The 20,995-nt window shown below is 68.8% G+C and overlaps 1 protein-coding gene across 1 annotated transcript; it reads right to left on the bottom strand.

Moving 5' to 3' along the window:
* Positions 1–286: 286 nt before the first annotated feature.
* On the bottom strand, positions 287–9,455 carry IGFBP4 (insulin like growth factor binding protein 4). Its single transcript, XM_063354850.1, has 4 exons — positions 9,029–9,455; positions 2,904–3,058; positions 2,627–2,761; positions 287–2,338 (listed from the first exon to the last, which is right to left on the bottom strand). The coding sequence occupies exons 1-4, from the start codon at positions 9,417–9,419 to the stop codon at positions 2,210–2,212; spliced, it is 810 nt and encodes a 269-aa protein (XP_063210920.1). The 5' UTR covers positions 9,420–9,455; the 3' UTR covers positions 287–2,209.
* Positions 9,456–20,995: the final 11,540 nt, after the last annotated feature.

Raw genomic sequence — 20,995 nt, 5'->3', positions numbered from 1 at the left:
GGTGGCCAAAGGGGGGGGTCCACGCCCGGCAGGGGGTGAGGAGCAGCCCAGGGACCAGCCTGCGCCGAGCGGCACCCGGGGGAGCTCGGGGAGGGGGGGGACAGGGGGCTGAGGTCACGGGCGGTTTCTGGTTTAACTGGGCTCCTTCGGAAGGGGAGCGTTTCCATACGGCACACGCCGGCGCCGCAGGAACGCAGCGCCCAGCCAGGTGGGATCCCCGCAGACCCCCCCCCCTCCTTTTCTTTAAAGCAATGCGACGACAAAATACACGCGACAGAAACACGGGGAAAATTAAATACGGTAATTACCTTTTTGGTTTTTGGTTTTTTGTTGTTTTTTTTTTTTTTTCTTTTTGACGATACAAAGCTTCAAGTTTACTGTGAAAGAGAGTCGGTGCTACACGGGAGTCCGAAGGGACGGGCTTGGCCCAGGAGGAACTGAGAGAAATCACGTCGGCGTGGGGTCGGGGAGCCTTACGCTGGTATATGATCGTGTGTAAATACAGCCTTAAACTACAGGAGAGACGATACGAAACGCTGGAGCCCTCTCAGCTGGACACGAAACGTGCCCCAGCGAGCGCCGGCATCCCCGGCCACCCCAAAACCGGGAGAGGCTCCGTGGCTCTGCCGGCGCCACCCCGGCCGCCTGCGGGGGTCCAGGTGGCCGAGCCGGACCCACTACGCCCTGCACCCCCCGCGGCGCCGCTGGGGAACGGGGAGGGGGGGAAAAAAAAGTGTGTTTCACTAAAACTGAAACATTTCATTCCCATCGGGGGCCGTGGCACCCACCGGCGTGGCCGGGCCAAAACCACACGGAAAACCAACCAGAGACAGGGGGTGGGTCAGGGCGGGAACGACAAAATCGTCTTTGGCACACTTGCCATGGCAGCCAGCACGGCCATTTCTCACCTAGAAGACATTTAGGTGAAAAATTTCCAGCCCAGCTGGCTCCCACAGAAGGGTTTCAAAGAGAAAGAAGAAAAAAAAAAAATAGCTACAAAAATAGTGACAATTTCTCATCTGAGAACTTTGCGCTGGCGAAATCCGCAGATCCCGTCGCTGAGACGTTCCAGAGATTCGTCCCGGTTTTGTCACGTTGGCCAAGTTGGAAGAAGAGACGACAGAAACCATCGCCAGCGGTGCCCCGTTCCGCGGCGATGGAGGATTTCAGCCCCAGGGGCCACACGGGGGGGGTTTTAACATCCCACCAATGACATTTTTTAAATATTAAAAATCTTTGGGGAAGAAAAAAAAACAAAAAAAAACAAAAAAAAACCAACTAAAGAAGCCCTTCCTGCTGGGAGGTGTTTCTTGGGCAGCCCTCGGCCCCCAGCCCTCCCCGTGGACCCCGCGCTCGCGGGGACACGATGCACCCGGGGGCGGGGGAGCCCAACCCAGGATGGGCAGGAGCAAAACGCTGCGGCCGCCGGCTTTGTCCCCGCGCAGGGAGCGGGATGGGGCTGGGCTGGGGGGCAGGTGGTTCCCGGGCCGTGGGGCTGGGGGCTGCAGCGGGGAGGGGGACGGTCTCCTATTGCTCGGTGCGGCCGCGACGCCCATCGCGCGCCCACCCTTTGGGCGAGACGGAGCCAGGGAGGGCCCCAGGCAGGCAGTGGCGGGGCGGGGGGGTGTCTCTCTGGGCCCCCCCGCCGTTGCAGGGGCTCCCCCAATCCTTGCCCGGGCAGCCGTGGCACGGCAGGGTGAGGCGCTTCTGCCACCACACGCAGAGGTCTGGGGTGGATGGGGCAGCAGCGGAGCCTCCGCCACGCTCCGGGTCCCCCGGCCGTGCCGCAGCACGGAGGGGCCGGGGTGAAAACCAGGGGGGGCACCACGGGGCAGCGGCGGCTGCGGGAGCAGCACCGAGGGGCGGCAGCAGCACATGGCGGGTGCTCTCCACCCGCTGCACCCCGGCCGCCCGACGCCGTTCCCAGGGCAGCGTCTGTCCACGCAAGCGTCTGTGCGGGATGGAGGTGCCGCCGGCACATGCCGGGGACCCCTCAGCAGTGGCGGCTAGTGGTCATGGCACAGGTCGCGGTGCCGTGCCCCGTGCCGTGGGCAGCCCGTGGCGCAGAGCATGGCGGCGATCCGAGGCGTGTTTTGGGGTCCCCTGCCATCGGGGAGCTGCTCGGCAGTCGTGTCCCCTCTCTTCCTCTCCTACGCAGCCCCGGTGGCTGTCCTGGCCGCGGCACGGCGCGGGGCTGCCGCGGTCGTGCTCACATGCTGTCCGCCAGCTGGTGACAGTCCAAGTCCCCCTTCAGCTCCAGGAAGCCCGGCAGCTTCACCCCCGTCTTGCGGTCCACGCACCAGCACTTGCCCCGCTGCCCGTCCAACGCCGGGTGACACTGAGGGGACAGGCTGGGTGAGGGGCGCCCGGCCTGGCCCCCACGGTCCCATTCCCGCGGGCTGCCCGTTAACGGCAACCGGGAGCTTTCGCGGGGGCTTTGCCACCCTCATCCCACCCCGGGGCTTTTGCAAAGGGCCCCGCAACACCCGAAGGGGGATCCCCACCGAAGGCAGGAGCCGCGGGTGGGCTCTGCCTTGCCCCGGCACTGGCCCATCCATCCGTGTCCCCCTCCCAATGCGAGCGGCCCCCCCCCCGGCGCCCCGTGACGGGCGAGAGCCTGTCCTACCTGCTTGGGGTGGAAGTTGCCGTTGCGGTCGCAGTTGGGGATGGGGATGACGTACAGGTCCTCGTGCGTGCGGGTCTGCGAGGCCGCCAGCCTCTCCAGCGCCCGGTGCAGCTCGCTCTGGCACGAGCCCTGCGCCTGCGGGAATTGGGGGGGGGAGAGGGGAGCTGAGCCGGCAGCGGGGCCGGCAGTGCCCCCCCACCCCAGCACCCCGACCCTGGAGCACGGCCCAGGGGCAGCCAGCGCCCATCCTGCCCTCCCCATGCCCCGCGGTGCTCACTATGGGCCGCGTCTCCTCGCGGTGGTACGGGCTCCCGCTGTTGCGCATCTTGTTGCCGTTGTTGACCCGCTTCGCCTGCTGCTTCTGCAGGCACTTGCGGTCGTGGATGCTGCAGGGGTTGAAGCTGTTGTTGGGGTGGTCGATCTCCTCCTTCTCTGCAAGGACACAGACCGGAGGGGGCTCAGCGCCACGGGGCAGCCCCAGGGATGGAGATGCCCCCGCGGCTCCTCCGCAGAGCAACTTGCACCCCCAGCCGCAACGTGCAGCCGGTGCTGCCGGACCCCACGCCGCCCTCCCAGGTCCCCACAGGCGTCACCCCCAGCCCTGGGTCCCCTCCTGCCCCTGCCACCTGGGAGCTCAGCTGGGCCCAGCTCTTCCTGCAGCCCTGGGAAAGGCTCCTGGGAGTTTTTACGACTCATTAGCCACGATTCACGGGCTTGTTGCCATGTGTCTGTTATTGTAGGGTTGCAAATGCATGCCGCGAGAGCGCCGGGCAGTTGCTCCAGCGCGCTGAGCGGCACGAGGGTCAGGCTGTGCCCCGGCCAGCCACGTGCCACCAGGCGCCGGGTGCTTGCCCACAGCCAGGGAGCCCCAGCAAGACCCTGGTGCCCCCAAAAAGGTGCCTCAGAGGAGCTGCAGCGGGAATGGGGACACCGGACCTGCACCGGGGCGGTGCTGAGCACCCGCCAGGCCCGGGACGGCACCAGGCGCCGTGGCCGGGAGCGGAGCCGTGCTCTGCCACGGGGCACAGCCCCCGCAAAGACATGAAAGAAGAAATTCCTGGAATATGAAAGTTAATCTCCCGCGGGGCCAATCCTGAAAGGCGGCGCTTGGCATCCTTGCCTGCGCCAGGAGCGCAGCCAAACTGCGATCCCAGATGTTGGCAGCTGGATGGAGCGTCATGAGACCCGAGCTCTCGTCGCGATTTTTTAAAAAGCTGCCGGTCCCTCCGGTTTGGGGCCCATTAACGCTCTGTGGAGGGGGGACGCCCCGAGGAGCCGGGGTCCCACCTGCGCTCGGAGCCACGTCAGGCACGGCCCGAGCAGCGTTTTGACTCCCGGCCCGCCTGGGCTGTGAGAGGAGAGCGGCCAGGGCTCCCTGCCCGAGTTTAGCCCAGGGTTGGGCTTATATTAATCAATATTGCAGCCAGCAACGGGAAAAACCTTCCCAAAGCAGGCGGGGGGCCGTCACGGTGCAGCACGGCTGGAAGCACCCAGGGGCTCACAGCACCAGGGACGGAGGCTGCCAGGGTGATGCCCGGCCCCAGCCCTCCCCGCGGGCAGGCAGCAGCAGGCAGCAGCAGGCAGCAGGGTCGGAGCCGCAGCCTCCTGCCCACCGCATCCCCCTGGGATCCCGGCCCTGGTCTCCCATCGGCACCTCGCGCGGCGGCTCCCCTGCAGCGGAGGGTTCCTGGACCGGCTCCCAGCCGCCTGGCTAAAGTTCACAGCGGAGCCCCGATCAAATCCTTCTCCTTCGTTCGTGTTATTTGCTTTTTGTTTAATCTGTCAGGTTTTTTCCAGGAAATGGGCTCATGCCCTTGAAATTTGAAACACAAACCCAAAGTCGCCAGGACCCCGTGCAGAGCGGTGCCAGCCCTGGCGCGCGCCAGCCCCCGGTGGCACCAACCACGGGGCCGTGGTGCAACGCGGGCGCCTGCGGCAGAGCCCAGCGGGGGGGTCCTGGGGGGCTTGGGCAGGGGGTGCTCCCTCCCTCCCCTGCCTCCCCCCTGCACCTTCTTGGGGAGAGACGCGAGGAAGAGGCAGGCGGGAGGTTTGGCACTGGCAGGGACCACATGCCGAAGTCCCGGCATCTCCGTGGAGGCACCGGCCGCTGCCTGCTCTGCCCCGGGGGAAGCCCTCACCCAGCCCCGGCTTGGACAAACCCCCCCTCCTCCCCCTCCCAGCCCCCTTCAGAGCGTCAAATCTCTCAGCTTAAATAAAACCAGATGCCAGTAACATTTTCATAAGGTCACATGAAACGTCGGTGCCTCTGGGCAGCCAGGCAGCTCTCACCCGGCACCCGGCTCTGGGGACAGAGCTCTGGGACCCACGGTCCCCTGACATTTGGGGCTGAGCTGCCCCCCGACTCGCACGCCAGCCCCAGGGTCCCTCCCCGCTGCGGGGATCGCTGCACTCCTCGGGGTGATTCTCCCACCCGCTGAGCGACGTGCGGCAGCTCGAGGAGCCTCTCGCCCCCCCTTGGCAATGCTCCTGCCCCAGCTGGACGCGGAAACTCCTCGCGCTCACGCACAAAGACATGGGAAAAGCTACTTCTGTGGCACCCGGAGGCCCCCGACCCACCAACCCCCCGCACTGGTCCCTGTGCATCCCTAGGGAAGCACCATCTGGATGCCAGCCCGGCAGTGCCGGTGCCTACGGGGTGTCCCTGAGCCTCCCCACAACTCTCCCCCGTGTCCCGCTCCACCTGGCAGCCGTGGCCACCCAGGGCAGCCCACGCACCGGCCACCACCCCCCTGCTGCTGCCGGTCACGGTCTCTGTGTGGGCAGAGAGAGGTCTCGGAGCGGCAGGGGAGGACAGGCAGAGCAGAGGGGGGGGTTCTGCTCGGCCAAGGGCTGGGGGAAGCCCCTCTGCTCGGTTTGGGATGGAAGCAGGCGCCAAGGGGACGGGAACAGGTGCTGCCCTCGCCGGCTGCGCAGACCGGCCGCCCCGTCCCGGCAGCAGGAGGATTTCTGCCCGGCCTATCGCTCGGCCCGCGGACGGGAGACACAAACGAGTCATTCAGCATCGCCTTCAATTAACGGGAGCTGCAAATGAGGTTGGTCACATGCTGAAGTTACGATTCACCGCGCTGAGCCCAAGGGAGCAGCGAAGGGCTCCGGGCTCCACCGCGCGGCTCCCGTGGGAGGAGAGCCCGGGGCAGGGAGCGAAGCCCCGGGACCGCGTGTGTGTCCATGGGAGAGGGACAAGTGTCAGGGGCCCCCGCAGCTCCAGCCCCGCTCCCCACTACTCCACCAGCCCAGGCGCAAAGGACCCCACGTGCACCACGGGCCAGAGGGGCCACATCCACGTGCCTGCGGCCGTCACGGCACATGAGCCGCGGTGAGTCCCAGCACCCTCCGCTTCCCCGTCTGGCACCCCCGGTGCTGCCTGCGGGTGGTCCTGGCAGGGCCGTGGCGCAGCGCTGGCTCTCTTGGCTGCCGGGGCTCTCGACTTGGCAGGCGCCGGCGCGGGGAAGTCTGTGCTCATCCGGCGGAGCGCAGGGAGCCAGGGCATGGGGGTGGCTGGGGCGCAGGCACCAGGCACCTACTGTCCCTTGGCCGGGAACGCTGGCTGGGAAGCCTGGCCCGTCCCCATCCCGCAGGGACATGCTGCTGAGCCCTGCCGTGCTCCAACACGGCCAAGCACATTTGCGGCCTCCCGGCTCGGCGCCCGATGTGACCCCGGTGGAGGAGAGGTTGGGATGCAGGAGGGGGTGTGAGGGATGCAGATTGTTCCCCGTAGGGACCAGAGCCTCGCCGGGAGCAACACCCAGCTGGGAGAAACCCAAGCATGGGCAAAGGCCAGACCTCATCCCGAGGCACAGTGGGGACAGGGCAACAGCCTCGCCTGGCCCCCCGACCGGGTGGAAAGGGGCAGTGACGGATGAAGATGGGGTGGACGTCGCCAGGAGCTGAGCCCAGCCTGTCCTCGCTGCCCGTGCACCATCCAGCTGGGGCCTGGCCACTGCCGTCCTCCTGGTCACGGAACACGGGAAGGGAACAGGATCCATCCCAGCCACTGCTTACAGCAACCACACGGGATGCACCCAGACATAATTATTTACCCAGCATTAAATCACTCGTCGTGTGCTGAGGAAAAACGTCCTCACCTCTTCCTGGCTGCCACACACAGGTTCAGCCATGGCCTCCCCCAGGCTGTGCCCAAAAGCCGCAGCTGGGAACTCCCAGGTCCGGCCCCGTCGCAGGGATCCGGCCGAGCAGCAGGATGCCCCGGGAGCCGGCAGGGCTGGGAGCGGGACGCAGGGAGTGGGGTCCCACAAAAGGTCCCCAGACCCGCAGCCATGGGAGAAGGTCTCAAGTCAGGAGAGCAGCCACCTCGCTTCCTAGAAAGTCCCACCCCGTGGGTTCCACAGTCCTGGGCAAGCGGAGAGGCTCTTTCCTGGCGATGGAGCAGGGAGCCATCGCCCAGCCCCTCAGAAAGCCCAGCCTCAGCCCAGCCCCCTCGATCCCAGCCTCTTCCCTGGAATGCGGAGCCCCCCGGGCCGAGCCCCCAGACAAAGTGTTTACTGTACGAGCTGCGCGTTAACCGCTTCCCAGCCGCCCGCCCGCTGCAGCCTCCGCTCGCCCGGCACCCGCTCAGCGCCGGGGGACGCCGGTGCAGCCGGGGGGCACCTGCTCCATACGCCCCTGCCTCTAAATCGGCATTTAAGTCCCTTCTGCCTACCCAGAGGGGACCCGTCGGATGCACCGGCCGTGCCAGGGTGCCCTCGCTGTGCCAGGCAGGGCTGCGGTGGGAGCGATGGAGCCTGCAGCCCCCAGCCCCACGCTGGCTCCGGGCTGCCAGAGTGGGACAGGGACCCGCAGCTGGGACGTCCCATCGGGACCTTCCTACCGGGGCTGCACCGAGCAACGTGCTGCAGGGTGTCCTGCCCGTGTCCTGCCGGGCTGTCCCGGGAGAAGGGGCTCGCCACTGCCCGCTCCCCATTCTGCCACCTGCGACGCTGCTGGCAGGCGCAGTGCCCAGCGGGCGAGAGCCCGGCTCCCACGGCCACCCACCCGTCCCCAGCAAGGCCAAAACACCGCGGGAAGGAAGGGAAAAAACTGCAAGTCTGTTTCCTAAAGGCTCTGGGAAAAAATGCTGCGTTACACGGGGCACAGCCAAAACCAACAGGCCTTGGCAGCGCGACGCAGCCCCGGGCCAGGGAGCCCAGACAGCTCCTGCAGGATGTGGAATGAGGACAGGCAGGGCAGGGGGTCTCCACAGCGGACCCCATGCCAAGCAGTCACGGCAAACTCCTGTCCCTGGAGAGAGGTGGCTGGAGGGACCCACCTGCAAAGGGTGCTCCTCACCATGGGGACACGGCGGAGCTGTCACAGACCAGGACGAGAGGAGGGAATGGAGCCTGGACCCAGCCCTCGGGGCGGACAGGGACGGACACTGCTCCAGCCCCTTCTGCCTCTCGGGGAGCGTCGGGTGACCCCATGCGGGGACACAGGGCCAAGCCGGCTCGTGGACCATCCCGTGGTGGGATGCCGCTCCCCATCTCCAGGGCACACGGTCCCCATCACAGCCTGCAGGATGGGGAAGGGGGGGAAGTGTGGCATCCAGACCCACCGACCCGGCCAGCCCCACGGGCCAGCTCTCCACGCTCAGCCCCCAGGAGCGGCTCCATTTCCACTGTTAAAGTCACAGCATGACCCACGCAGCTCCGGGGCTGGGCTCCCACCTCCAGCTCTGCTCCTGGCCCCCAGACCCTGCCCGAGCACCCACAGGGGTGGGGGGGGGCCATGACCAACACCTCCAAGAGTGTCTTGGGGCAGACAGGCGCAGGCAGAGCCTGCAGGCAGTGGGTTTCTCCAGCCTGGCCCTGCCTGCTGCCCACACCCCCCGTCCTGCCCGGCCGCGGGAAGGACACAGCTCATGGCAGAGCCTCAGCACAGAGCCCAGCCTGACCTGCCTGCGAGGGAAGCAGGTGCCCCGAGACCTCTTTCCTGTTCCCTCCTGGCAGCGCAGGCAGAGCTGCCGGCAGCATCCCAGGGAAGGAGCAGTGCAGGGTGAAACAGGAGCTTCTCCAGCAGCTGGGACCTGTCCCCGCGGGACCGCAGCTGCCCTGCCATCCAAGGGCACTCTGCGGCCAGGGCACGGCGGGTGACGAGTCCCTGTGAAGCACCCACTCTAGCATGCACGGAGCTGCCGGCTGCGGCACTGCTCTGCCAGTGGTGGGTAAGGATGGCACAAATGTGACCCGGCTGTGGGAGCTCAGCGCTGCGCCCTCCCTGGGATGCACTCCCTGCATCCCCATCCCCAACCTGTCCCTGCTGAGCCCCCCGTCCCGCTCCCCAACTCTTGCCAAGTGAGCGACCAGCCGGTTGGCACAATCAGGGGCTGCTCGGGGCCACCGCTGGCAAGCCGGCACCCACCCCTCACCCCTCTGCCGCCCTTACCTGGGGGCTGGAGGCTCTCCTGGATGGCCTCGACGTCGGCCAGGTCGGTGCAGATGCCCTGGCCGTGCATGAGGGTGTGCAGGGGCCGGGGCACGCCGCGGGGGGGGTAGCAGCGCAGCCCCGCGCCGCAGCGGGCGGTGTAGACCCCGCAGGCGGTTCCGCGGCCGAGGGCGCAGGTCGCGCAGCAGCCGCAGCCGGGTTCCCGCACCAGCTCCGCGCAGCCCTGCGGAGCCTTGCAGCGGGCCAGCCGCTCCTCCGAGCACGGCGGGCACTGGATCGCCTCCTCGCCGCCCGCCGGCCCCGCCGCCGCCGCCAGCAGCAGCAGCAGCAGCAGCAGCAGCAGCAGCAACGGCGGCAGCAGCGGCAGAGCGCGCCCGGCCGCCCCCCGCATGGCGGCCCCGCTCCGCGCCCGCGCTCCGGCCCGCTGCTGGCGGCGCTGGGCTGGCGGCGGGCGCGGGGCGGCGGCGGCGGAGGCTTTATGCGGCCCCTGGCCACACCTCCCGCCGCCGGCACCGGGGCCACCGGCGGGGCCGCCCCCGCCGCCACCGGGAAGCCACCGGGGAGAGACGCTCCCCGCCCGACGGCGGCGGCTTCGGCACCGGGGAGGGCGGCTTCGGCACCGGGGCCGCCGGCGGGGCAGGTCCGGCGCCGGGCAGCCCGGAGATCCGCGTCCCCCGAGATCCCCCCGCAGACCACCCGCCGCCCCCTCGCAGCCCCGCTGCCCCCGGCAGCCGCCCCGACACCCTGCCCGCCGCCGCCCGCCCCGTCCGGAGAGCGACTGGGATGAACTGGGAGGGGAGGGACGGACACCACACGGGGCTGCACCGCGGAGGCTTGTGCCCAAGATCCCCAGCGTGGGAAAACCCGGGGGGAGCTTCTGGCCCCGGGCGCGGGGGTCCCCGGCGGGAGCAAAAGCGCTGGCGGCAGCACGGCACCGCGGGCAGCTCAGCCCCCGCCTGCCAGCGACCCCCGGGGGGCACCGCCGGCTCCCCGCGCCCCCCCGGCCCCGCGCCCCCCGGCTCCCCGCGCCCCCCCGGCCCCGCAGAGGCCCGTGATAAGTTGAAAGCTGCCGGCACCTAGTGGCTATTTAGGAAATCGGGAGGCGGGCGGGCGGGGAGCCCGAGCATCCCTCCCCGCGGCTCCGGCCCCGCCGGTCCCCGCAGCGCCCGGGCAGGCGGCAGGGAGAGCCGGGAGGCGGCAGGGACCAGACCCTGTGCGCGGGGGGACGGGTCCTCCGAGCATCACCCGGGGGTCTGGTGGCCCGCGAGCCGCACCCAGGGGCATCTCAGCCATCGCCGGGCTCGGGACAGCCGGGGGACCCGCCTGGACGTGGCAGGGGGTCCTGGACACCGCCCGGGGTGGGGTGAGCTCCGGCACAAGCAGAACCCGGAGATGCCACAGCGCCCGGGCTGGCCTTGCACGGGCTGTCCCCCATGTGCCCGGCTCGCTGCGGGGGGTGGCAAGGGGACAGAGAGCCCCTCTCCCTGTCCCAGGGACAGGATCCGCTGCGGTAAGGCAGAGACTGGCTGAACTCATGCCGTGGGACAAGGAGCAGCTGGGGACTGCAGGGAGCTTTGTCACACATGCCCAGGGACACAGCGGCACAGCAGCATCTGGGTGCTGGCTGCGTCACCGTGCTGGCCCTGGTCAACGCCGGATAAACCGCCACCCTGTGCTGTACAAAGACAGATGAGATGACCACAACCACCTCCGCCACCGACATGGTGCAGCCCATGAGGAAGGTGACCTTCACCCTGTGGGACACGGGGAGCCAGCCCAGTCCCTGCGGCACCGCGGGGCGAGCACAACCTGCAGGGAACAGCCACTTCCCGAGGACTTGGCTGAGCAGCGGGAGCCGCTGGGGTTTGTGACTGTGCTCTGCACCATGTACACGGCAATTAAAGGTGGTTAAATACTTGGACATTGACAGCTCCTGGGCTCCACTGAAGGGCCGTGGTGTGGGGCTCAGTGCAGTGGGGAGGACGTGGGGCAGCCTCCTGCGGGTGGCCAAAGCTTCAAAGGGGCCACAAGAGGCAAGGGGATGCAACTCACCTGGGCTGCCCCAGGGGAATCCTGCCCCAGGGCAGCAGCTCCTGCAGCTCCTGCCCCAGTTCCACTCGCTGTGGGGCAGGCCTGGCCCCAAACCCTGGCGGCAGGGCTCGGCATGCTGCTCTGTGACGGAGACGTCAGGGGGGTCATGCTGGCGCCCAGCTCTGGTTGTGCCGAGGAACTTTATGCAGCACAGAGGGACAGGAGCAGGCGCAGGGTCCCGTGTGGGTGCGATACTGGATGTCACTTGTTTCATCTGCCCTGATTGAACCGGCAAGAGGGAGGAAGGTGGGGAGCAGCAAGCGGACAAAAAGCCATCTCCCCAGCGTGCTTGCAGCCTGGTCGTGCATGGAAAGGGTTCAGCACATCGCAGTCCCTTCAAGAGGAGCAGAGCCAGCCTGAAACGCAGGGCCCGGGCTGAGAACCCCAAACTCATCTCACAGGTGAGCACATCTAGCACTTAAACTGGCATTTTGAGGCTTGAATGCGGGGGCTACTGGGACCGTATTTTCTCTGCCATGCCGGCAAGCTGGGCAGCACTGAGTGTGCAGGCAGGACACGGGCAGGCAGGTCGGACTTGGGGTGGGCAGGCAGAGTCTGTGTCCCCCGTGATCCCCAGCCCCCCTTCTCCCCTCCCAGCCTGTAGAGGGGCCCTGCAAGGCATCAGCACCCGGTACTGCCCCAGAGCCCCTGCCCTGCCTGGCACTGCTGCGCGGTGGCCGTGACTCGGGGCAGAGGCGCCAGCCTTGACACAGCGTCCAAGCGGGGTCCAAACCCAAACAGGTGCCCAGCCCCGATGGGGCCGCGGCACCTTATCAGGCCTTGGCCGTGCCGAGCGCCCGCTGGGGAGACTGTTGTGTCTGCGGGCGGAGGCAGCGCGGCAGTGCTGGCGGCAGTGCTGGCAGCTGGGCAGGGCGCGCAGAGGACGGGGACGCTCTCGCTGCGCAGCCCCGGGGGCTGTCCCCCAGCTCTGGCCGGGCACGGCTCCCCCCAGCCGTCCCAGCACCATCCTGCGCCACGGAGAGGGGCTGGGCTAGTGCACCCCCCCACCGCCGTGCTGCCCCCCTGCCCCGGCCACAGCCCTGCGGCCAAGGAGGGTGGGTGCTCAGTGCACGGTGTTGGGTGCTCGGTGCGCAGACCCCCCAGCCCCAGGGCTCTTTGGGCGCCCAGCACCGCTTTTCCAACCTCGGTGGCGTTTTGGGGTTCCTGCGGCTGTGGGGACCCGGGCTGGCTGCTGCTTCCCTGCCACTCGCCCCACGGGGTCTGGAGCTGCCCCAGCCGTGGGGAGGGGCCGCAGGTCAGCGCAAGGCAGGGGCAGAAGCGGGGCCGGCGGTCAGAGACGGCTGGAGACACCCCGCCGAGGGTGGCCCTGACGCAGTTGGTGAGGCGCAGGGCCCTTTGCCCCCGCTGCGGGACACGGTGACTGCACACGCTGCAGGGCACAGATGTCACACGTGCTGCAGGACCCCGACACCTCCTGAGCTCTCGCAGCCCTGTCCCCAGGGCTCAGCCCAGCCGACCCATGAGCCGGTCTCTGTCCCTTCCCGGTACGAGGCACCGGTGGCCGGGCAGACTCCGGGAAGCGCCCAGCTGCCCTTGCTGCGGCCGATGCCCCCAGCTCTCAGCCAACCCCTTCCTCCACTCCCCTCCTCGCTGGTTCTACTCCCCATTTCCAGGCAGCATCTCCTCCCCAGCCCTCCCTCGCCTTGATCCCAGCAGCTCCTCCTGGCCCTGGCTGCCTTTCCCACGGTTCCCGGCTGCCTCCTCGCCCCCCCGGCCGGCAGGACGGAGGGTGGGTGACCTGGCTGCGTGGGTGCTCAGCCCCCGCCGGATGCGTCCCGTGGCGTGTGGGTGCCGGGGCGGGCGAGGGGCGTGTCGGGCGGCGCGGGGGCCGCCGTGATAACAGCGGGGGCTGTGCCAGCGCCACGGGAGCAGACGGCGCGGGAGAGCGGGATGAGCCCAGCACCCCTGTCCTGGGCAGCCTGGCCCCGAGGCAACAGCATGGAGTCCGGCAGCCCCCATCGCCTCCTCTGCACGCTCTGCATCCTCTTGGTGCTGGCCGGGCGCCTGCCCCCCGCCACGGCCCAGTGGTTTTACCCCCTGGGCTCGGAGGACACCACGCCGGATCCAGGCACCAGCCCCACGGCCTTCACGGAGCCCACCCTGGACGGGGAGGAAGGTAGGCATGGTGGGACGGGGGCACGGCTTCCCCGGCACCCCCAGCTCCTGCACCCCAGCAAGGACGGGGCACCTCCGGCGTAAGGCTGGTGTGTGCCGGGGTCTGGGGCTGCTGGTGGCACCGCTGTGGCCACAGTGAGTGCTGGGAAATGGGAGTGCTGCACCACCCCAGTCCCCCTCCATCGTCCCATCGCCCCTCTGCTCCTGCAGACGCAGCCACCGGCGGCGTGGAGCCCACACGAAAGGTGCTGCTGAGCAAACCCCCACTGGCGACATCCCCCCGACGCCGAGAGCCCCTCACCAAGGGGGCAGCGAAGAGCCCGGGCCGTGCCCTGCCACGCACACGAGGAAAGGTGCCTTTCCCCGGGCAGCGTCCCCCCCAGAACTCCCCGGATGCTGCCGGGCCCCACACTGCATCCTTCCCTTTATCTGTGCCCTGCTCCAGCCCCGAGCCACGGCTCAGCTGCCTCTGCCCCCTCGAAAAGGAGCCACGGCAGCTCCCAGTGTCCGCCCCCCACAGCAGCGCTGGGGCTCAGCCCCCACCCCGGGCTGCAGGAGGGTCCCCATGCCCCCCGGGATCCCCCCCAGCCCCACGCTGAGCTCTCCCCATCCATCCTAGGAGCACCGACCCACGGTCACCCCAGAGATCTTCGAGGGGAGCGCCGAGGAAGAGGAGTTCCTGCAGATCCAGGTGTGGAGGGGTCCTGGTCCCCAGGGGGGCTGCGAGGGGCAGCCCGGGGTGGGCACCCGGGCGAGGGGCTCTGGTGGACACGGGCTGGCAGGGCAGGATGGGGACAGTGCTTGGGGGGGGTCTCACACTCAGCCCATCCTCTCCTCCGCACAGACGACGGCGAAGGGGGTGACCCGGTGGGAGCCCCCAGCCCCGCAGACGGACCCTGCTCTCCAGGTGAGAGGTGGGCGCAGGGTGCCCATGCCGGACCCTGCAGCCGGGGCTCCCGTCCCGCAGCTCACCGCTCTCTCCCTCTCCAGACGTACAACGGCTCCGGATGTGTCTGCCCCGCACGCCCCGGCCCTCCCGGCCCTCCTGGCCCAAAGGTGCGGTGGTCCCCCCCCGGGGAGAGGGATGGGGACCCACAGGGACCCACTGGGAGAAATCCCGCGGCTCTTTTGGCCATGCAAAACCTTTTCTGCTCAGGCTTTGAACTCTTGCTATGGGGTCTGGGTTGGGAGGGGGACCCAGGTGTCCCCTTGGCAGGGGGGCAGCAAGCTCCCACGGTGGGAACCAGTGCCATGAGCTGGGAGCTGGGCTCTGTCTTTCCCTGACAGGGAGAGAAAGGCGACCGAGGGTCCCCGGGAGAGAGAGGCCAGCCCGGGTTCTCTGGGGAGAGAGGGAAGTCCGGCAGCCCAGGGCAGCCGGGTCACCAGGGTCCCCGGGGCCCCCCAGGTCCTCCTGGACCACCGGGGCCCCCAGGACCACCAGGCGCCTGGGGATCCAGGAGCCCACCCGCGCGCGCCACCCTCCCTGAGGGATCGGAGAACCAGGTGGGTGTCATGGTGGGCGGCACAGGCAGGCGATGCTGGGGTGGGTGGGCGATGCCGGTGCTGGCTGCGGTGTCTGTCCTCGGCTGGACCGGCAGGATGGGGAGAGCTTGGGCAGGTGGTCGTGGGAGTGGGAAACCCAGGGGAGGGGGACCGGGGGATGGGATGCAGCTGTTCACCGACTGCTTTCTCTTTCCTCTCTCCCTCCAACCTGACAAGCAGCTGGGAGCATCCAGCCCTGCAGGGAACCGGGGACCCCCAGGACCCCCTGGGCTGCCCGGACCCCCAGGCTACCCAGGCCACGAAGGCCCCCCGGGGGCCCCTGGGCGAGAAGGGCAGCCGGGACCCCCCGGCCCACCGGGGGCTGTGGGACCACCTGGTTTCCCTGGGGCTGAAGGACCTCTGGGATCTCCAGGCTCAGCTGGGCCAGACGGACCCCCGGGGGCACCAGGGCTCCCAGGGCCACAAGGTCCCCCCGGGGTGCCCGGGCACGAAGGACCCCCTGGTCCTGCAGGACCTGCATCTCTCCCTGGCAAACCAGGGCTCCGAGGGGAGCCGGGATTCCCTGGACTAAAGGTAAGGGGGTCCCAGCCCAGCTGGGGTCAGAGCAGAGCCAGCGGGGTGGGGATGGAGCAGCCGGGCTCTCCGGCCCCTGGCTCTGCCCCACCGGGGAGCAGCCCCCAACACCGAACCCATTGGGGGGGGTTTGGGGCTGCCCCAGCCCTGCTGCTGTGGGACACGGGGGGACACAGGGTGCTGAGTCCCCGCACTCACCACCCCGCGCCCCGTGTGCCGGCAGGGTGAGAAGGGCGAACACGGACTGCCGGGCATGCCGGGGAGCCCCGGCCGGACTGGAGAGACGGGGTCCCCGGGAATGCCTGGTCCCATGGGGCCACCGGGGCCACCGGGGGACTACAGGGTGAGTCGGGGATCCCGGGGCTGTGGGGGCTTGTGGTGGGGGGTGGCCCCCGCGCTCACCCCGGCACATTGTCTCCTTCCAGTGCGACCCACGCCACGCAGGACACCGCGGGTCGGCCGGGCCGCCGGGCCCCAAGGTGAGCGGGGGGAGCGGGCACCGCGGGCGGCGGGTGTTGGCAGCAAGGGCACGGGGACAGCGTTGGTGCCACCCCCCGGTGCTGGCACCAAGACCAAACAGCTCCATGGGGACCCCGGAGGCGGGGTGCTGACGGGGCCCCTCTGCTTTCCTTCCAGGGAGAAAAAGGCGACCCCGGAGAGCGGGTTTGTAGCTGCGGGCACCAGCGAGGGGGATCCTGGGAGGGGGTGTCCCATGCCCGCACCCTGAGTGTGAACACCGGACCCCCGTGTGCTGCCTCCGTGCCAGGGCAACACCAGGCTTCGCCTTGCCCTGGTGGCACTGCCAGAGTCCCCAGATGGGCTGGGGCACGGGGTGGGGGTGGCAAGTCACACCAGCCCCTGCGGCACACACAAATGCACCGGTGCACACACACGTGCGCAGCCGTGCACACGCGCAGCACGCACACCCCCCCGTCCCCACCACCCGGCACGGGCTCTAATCGTGCCCCTCTCTGCGGCTCATCCAGGGGTGCTGCTATGGGGACCATGGGTGCAAACCAGGCCACCTCCCCTTCCCTGGCACCGGCAGCCAGTCTGGCTCCTGGGTGCCCATCAGCGGGTACCAAACGGTGAGTCCTCAGAGCTCGTGGGGTCCCGTCACAGCAAGTGGTGCCCGGGGACGCCAGCCTGGCCATGAGGACTCTCCCACCAGAGCCCAGGTGGCTCTGCATGCCCCGCACCATCGCTCACCCCACCAGCAGCCCTGCAGGGCTCGCAGGATGGAGGGATGAAAGATGGAGGGATGGAGGGTGGAGGGATGGAGGGATGAAGGGATGAAGGATCAAGGGATAGAGGGATGGAGGGATGGAGGGATGGAGGATGGAGGGATGGAGAGATGAAGGATCAAGGGATGGAGGGATGGAGGGATGGAGGGATGGAGGGATGGAGGGATGGAGGATGGAGGGATGGAGGGATGGAGGGATGAAGGATCAAGGGATGGAGGGATGGAGGGATGGAGGGATGGAGGGATGGAGGGATGAAGGATCAAGGGATGGAGGGATGGAGGATGGAGGGATGGAGGGATGGAGGGATGGAGGGATGGAGGGATGGAGGGATGAAGGACGGAGGGATAGAGGGATGGAGGGATGGACGATGAAGGGATGGAGCAATGGAGGACGGAGAGGGGGAAGATGGAGATCAGCTTCAGTCTTCTGTCTTCCTCCGCAGGGCAGCAAAGAGGAACCAGAGATTTACGGAGCGATCATCCCCCATGTGAGAGACAGTCCCTGGCTCCCATCTGCGCTCTGCCCCAGCCCAGGGAGGTTCATCCCCGGGAGGGGAACGGAGCGGCAGGGATAGGGGACAGCAATGGGGTGTCATAGCTGCCCCCCCAAAGGCAGCCCCAAAATAGCCCTGTCTGATCTCCACACTGCTCTACTGCAGGGTCTTCGAGGTCCCCCCGGTCCCCCCGGCCCCCCCGGCCCCCCTGGAGCACCAGGTCTCCTCTACCTCAATGTAAGGCTGAGCGCGGGCTGCGCCCACGCCTGTGCCAGAGCACGCCCACGTGTGAGCGTGCACGGCACGAGGGGCTCCCCGCAAACCGCCTGTCTCTGCTTCCAGAGGGTTTATCCCCCCCGTGCCCAGCCGCCCTGCAAGCAGCCGGTAAGCCGCAGCCTCGCTGTCCCCGAGAGAGACCCTGTCCCCTCCCGCTGCGCCGGGAAGGGCATCCCTGTACCCGGTGGCAGTAACGGGCCCCGCTTGCCTCCGCAGGGAGCCGCCGACGCAGGCTGGGCAGCAGGTAAGGGCATTTCTTGGGTGTTTTGGTGGCTCCAGCCTCCTCGGAAACACCTTTTGCAAGGTCTCGCCTCCCTTCCCTGGTGCCACCCTGCACGGTCCCTGGCACCGCAGCTGGGTCCCCCACCCGCCTCCCGCTGCCACTGCGTCACTGTGGGGCTGGCTCCTGCGGGAGCACCTAGCCCCAGCGCCGGGGCACCTTGTGACCCCCCTCTCCTCTCCTGGCTCTCCAGATGCCGACATCCCTCGGACGGAGCTGCCGGACTCCCGCGCCGATCTCCAGGTGCGTCCCGGCTGCGGCCGCGGGAGAGCCCACCAGACTGTCCGCCTGCCCCGCGCCGCAGCCGGCCTGTGACCCCCTCCATCCCCCCCAGCGCCAGACGTGGGTCTTCAGGTCCAAGGAGCTGATGCTGAAGTCGGGCAGCGCCGTGCCCGAGGGGAGCCTGGTCTATGTGAGGGAAGGGAGCAGCGCCTTCCTGCGGACCCCCACCGGCTGGAGCCGCCTCCTGGTACCGTGCACCGGGGACGCCGCTGGGGGTGCCTCGCAGGGAGGGGGGTCAGGGCTCCAGCCCTGGCAGCTGGCACTGGGCTGGATTTGGTGCTGGGGGAGCAGAGCCCAGGGAAGGAGCTGGTTCCCCTCTAACCCATCCTTCTGCTCCTCGCGTTGAGCAGCTGGAGGATTCGGAGTCGCTCTTCGCCGGTGACGACCCCTCCGCCTCCACCCCACAGTACCAGGTGAGGGCTGCGGGCAGCCGCCGGGTCCCGTCACGTCCCAGCAAGGGGAGAGAGCCCTCCTTTGCCTGCTGGGGGGGTGACAGGCCCCCGCGGGACTGTCCTCTCCTCTCCATCCAGGGGGCGAAGCGGGTGCAGACGAGAGGTCCTGACACGGGGCCACCCTTGTTGGCCCCCACGGACTCGCTGGTGAGCATTGCCCTGAGCCCCGCTGCTGGTCCGGCCACACCGGGAGGGACGTGCCGTGGAGATGGGCACATACAGAGCCTGGCGCCGTGTTGGGATGGGGAGGGTGCTGCACCCGTGGCACCTGTGGCATAGTGATGGGTGTCCCCGGGCTGACCTGAGCCGTGTTATTCCAGGTCCAGAAGGAGGAGGGACAAGGGCTGCCCCAGGTCCTGCCCACCACCATCGCCCCACGGATACCATCAGTAAGCAATGCCTGGCCCTGGGGGTGGGAGATGGGTGTCCCAGCCACAGGAGAGGGGGGAGAGGAGCCATGGGGACCCCTCCGTGCCCAGCTGGCACCACCAGAGTCTCGCACCCTCCCAGGAAGGGGGAAGACCTCGGTGCCTGGCCATGCCCGAGCCTCCCCCCGGCCATGCCTCCCCTCCCCAGCTCCGCCTGGCCGCCCTGAACGTGCCCCTCGCCGGCGACATGAGCGGGATCCGGGGCGCCGACCTGCAGTGCTACCGGCAGTCCCAGGAGGCTCAGCTCTATGGCACTTTCCGGGCATTCCTGTCAGCCCCCACCCAGGACCTGGTCTCCATCGTCAAGAGGACAGACAGGACCCTCCCCATCGTCAACCTGAAGGCAGGTCCCCCCGTCCCTGTGGTGGTCGCTGGTGGCAAAGCCCCGCAGCCCCCAGTGAATCTCGATGGGGGGAGCCTTGCCCGGCCCCACGCTGGGGCTGCTGCACCCCGGCTGTGCTCGGCACTTGTGTTTTGGGGAGCCGGGAGGAACCCAGAGCAAGTTATTGTCCGCTCGTGGTCGGGACATGGGCATCGCCCCGTCCCCTGTCCCCCGGCTCAGCGCTGTCACTTGTGCCCACAGGGACAGCTGCTGGCCAAGTCCTGGAGCTCCCTCTTCGAGGGCCAGACCGGTGCCGCCCCGCGGGGGCCCATCTACTCCTTCAACGGGCGCAATGTCCTAACGGATCCCCTTTGGTGAGTCCGGCCGCGGGGTGGGCACCGGCAGGGCCCCCCCAACCAGTGCACCCGCACCGGGCTGGGGGGGCTGCAGCGGGTGTCCCCCAACCCCTGGCGCTTGCACGGATGCAGGAGCTGGTGCGAAGAGCCAGAGGTGCCCCGGGGGGTGTCCCCCAGCCCCTCTCACCCCCGTCCCCCTCCACAGGCCCCGCCGGCTGGCCTGGCACGGATCCACGCCGCGGGGCGGCCAAGCCCGCCGGAGGGATTGCCAGGGCTGGCGCAGCGCCGGCGCCGGGGAGGGTCTGGCCGCCCCCCTGGGCCAGGGCCGGCTGCTGGCCGGGCAGCGGCACAACTGCTCCCAGGCGCTGGTGGTGCTCTGCGTGGAGGTGGCCTTTCCCTACCGCCACATGTGGTGACCACGGCACCGCGGCACCGGTGACACCCAGCCGCATGCCCCAGGGGACAGGGAAACAGCCCCGTGGGCAGCGCCGGGGGGAGAACAGCAGTGCCGGAGCCATGCAGGAGCACCGAGAGGATGCCGACCCCGCAGCCAGGCTGTGCCATGCTCATCCCCGGCTGTGCCGTCCCCGCAGATCCCGGTGCCGCACAGTGGCAGGGTGACACCAGGCTGCGCCCGGCCACCTCCCCGCAGCTCCAGTGAAGCGAATGGTGTCACTGCCCCAAAAATAAAGACACAAAACAGTTGGTGTCGTGGATGACGCTCTATTATGGGGGTGGCCCTACCCAGGACATCGCCTGCTGCAGCGAGGGATGGCAGGGGACACACTGCAGCCAGACCAGGGAGCGGGGAAAGGGTCTGGAGCCATGTGTGGGCTTCATCCCCGATGGGATCAGCACAAGTGGAGGGGTGGGAGAAGGAGGGGGACACCATAGGGGCGGTGAAGTCACCGGGTTCCATTTCCAGTGATGGTGGTATTGCTGGGTGCTGGGTCAGCAGAGCCGCCTCTCCCGGAGCGTGGGCAGCGGGGTTCGCCCTCCAGGAGCGTGGGCAGCGGACGGAGGTGGGATGGGCAGGATCGGGCTGCAGAGGAGCGAGCACGTCGGGGGCACGGGCAGGGCTGGGCCGGCGCTCGGGGGGGGCACGGGGGGGACGCACCGGGGCTGGGGCCTGAAGGGGCGATGCTGTGACCCAGTGTCCCCAGGACCAGCCCAGTGGGTCCCTGTGTGTCCCCTGGGCCTGCCCAGTGTGTCCCAGTGTCACCAGGACCTGCCCAGTGGGTCCCACTGTGTCCCCAGGACCTGCCCAGTGGGTCCCTGTGTGTCCCCAGGATCTGCCCAGTGGGTCCCAGTGTCCCCAGGACCTGCCCAGTGGGTCCCTGTGTGTCCCCAGGATCTGCCCAGTGGGTCCCAGTGTCCCCAGGACCTGCCCAGTGGGTCCCTGTGTGTCCCCTGGGCCTGCCCAGTGTGTCCCAGTGTCACCAGGACCTGCCCAGTGGGTCCCACTGTGTCCCCAGGACCTGCCCAGTGGGTCCCTGTGTGTCCCCAGAATCTGCCCAGTGGGTCCCAGTGT

The sequence above is a fragment of the Chroicocephalus ridibundus genome, chromosome 17 (assembly GCF_963924245.1).
Source record: "Chroicocephalus ridibundus chromosome 17, bChrRid1.1, whole genome shotgun sequence".
NCBI lineage: Eukaryota > Metazoa > Chordata > Aves > Charadriiformes > Laridae > Chroicocephalus > Chroicocephalus ridibundus.
The sequence above is the reverse complement of the archived record's forward strand: the minus strand, read 5'-3'. Positions and strand labels throughout refer to the sequence as shown.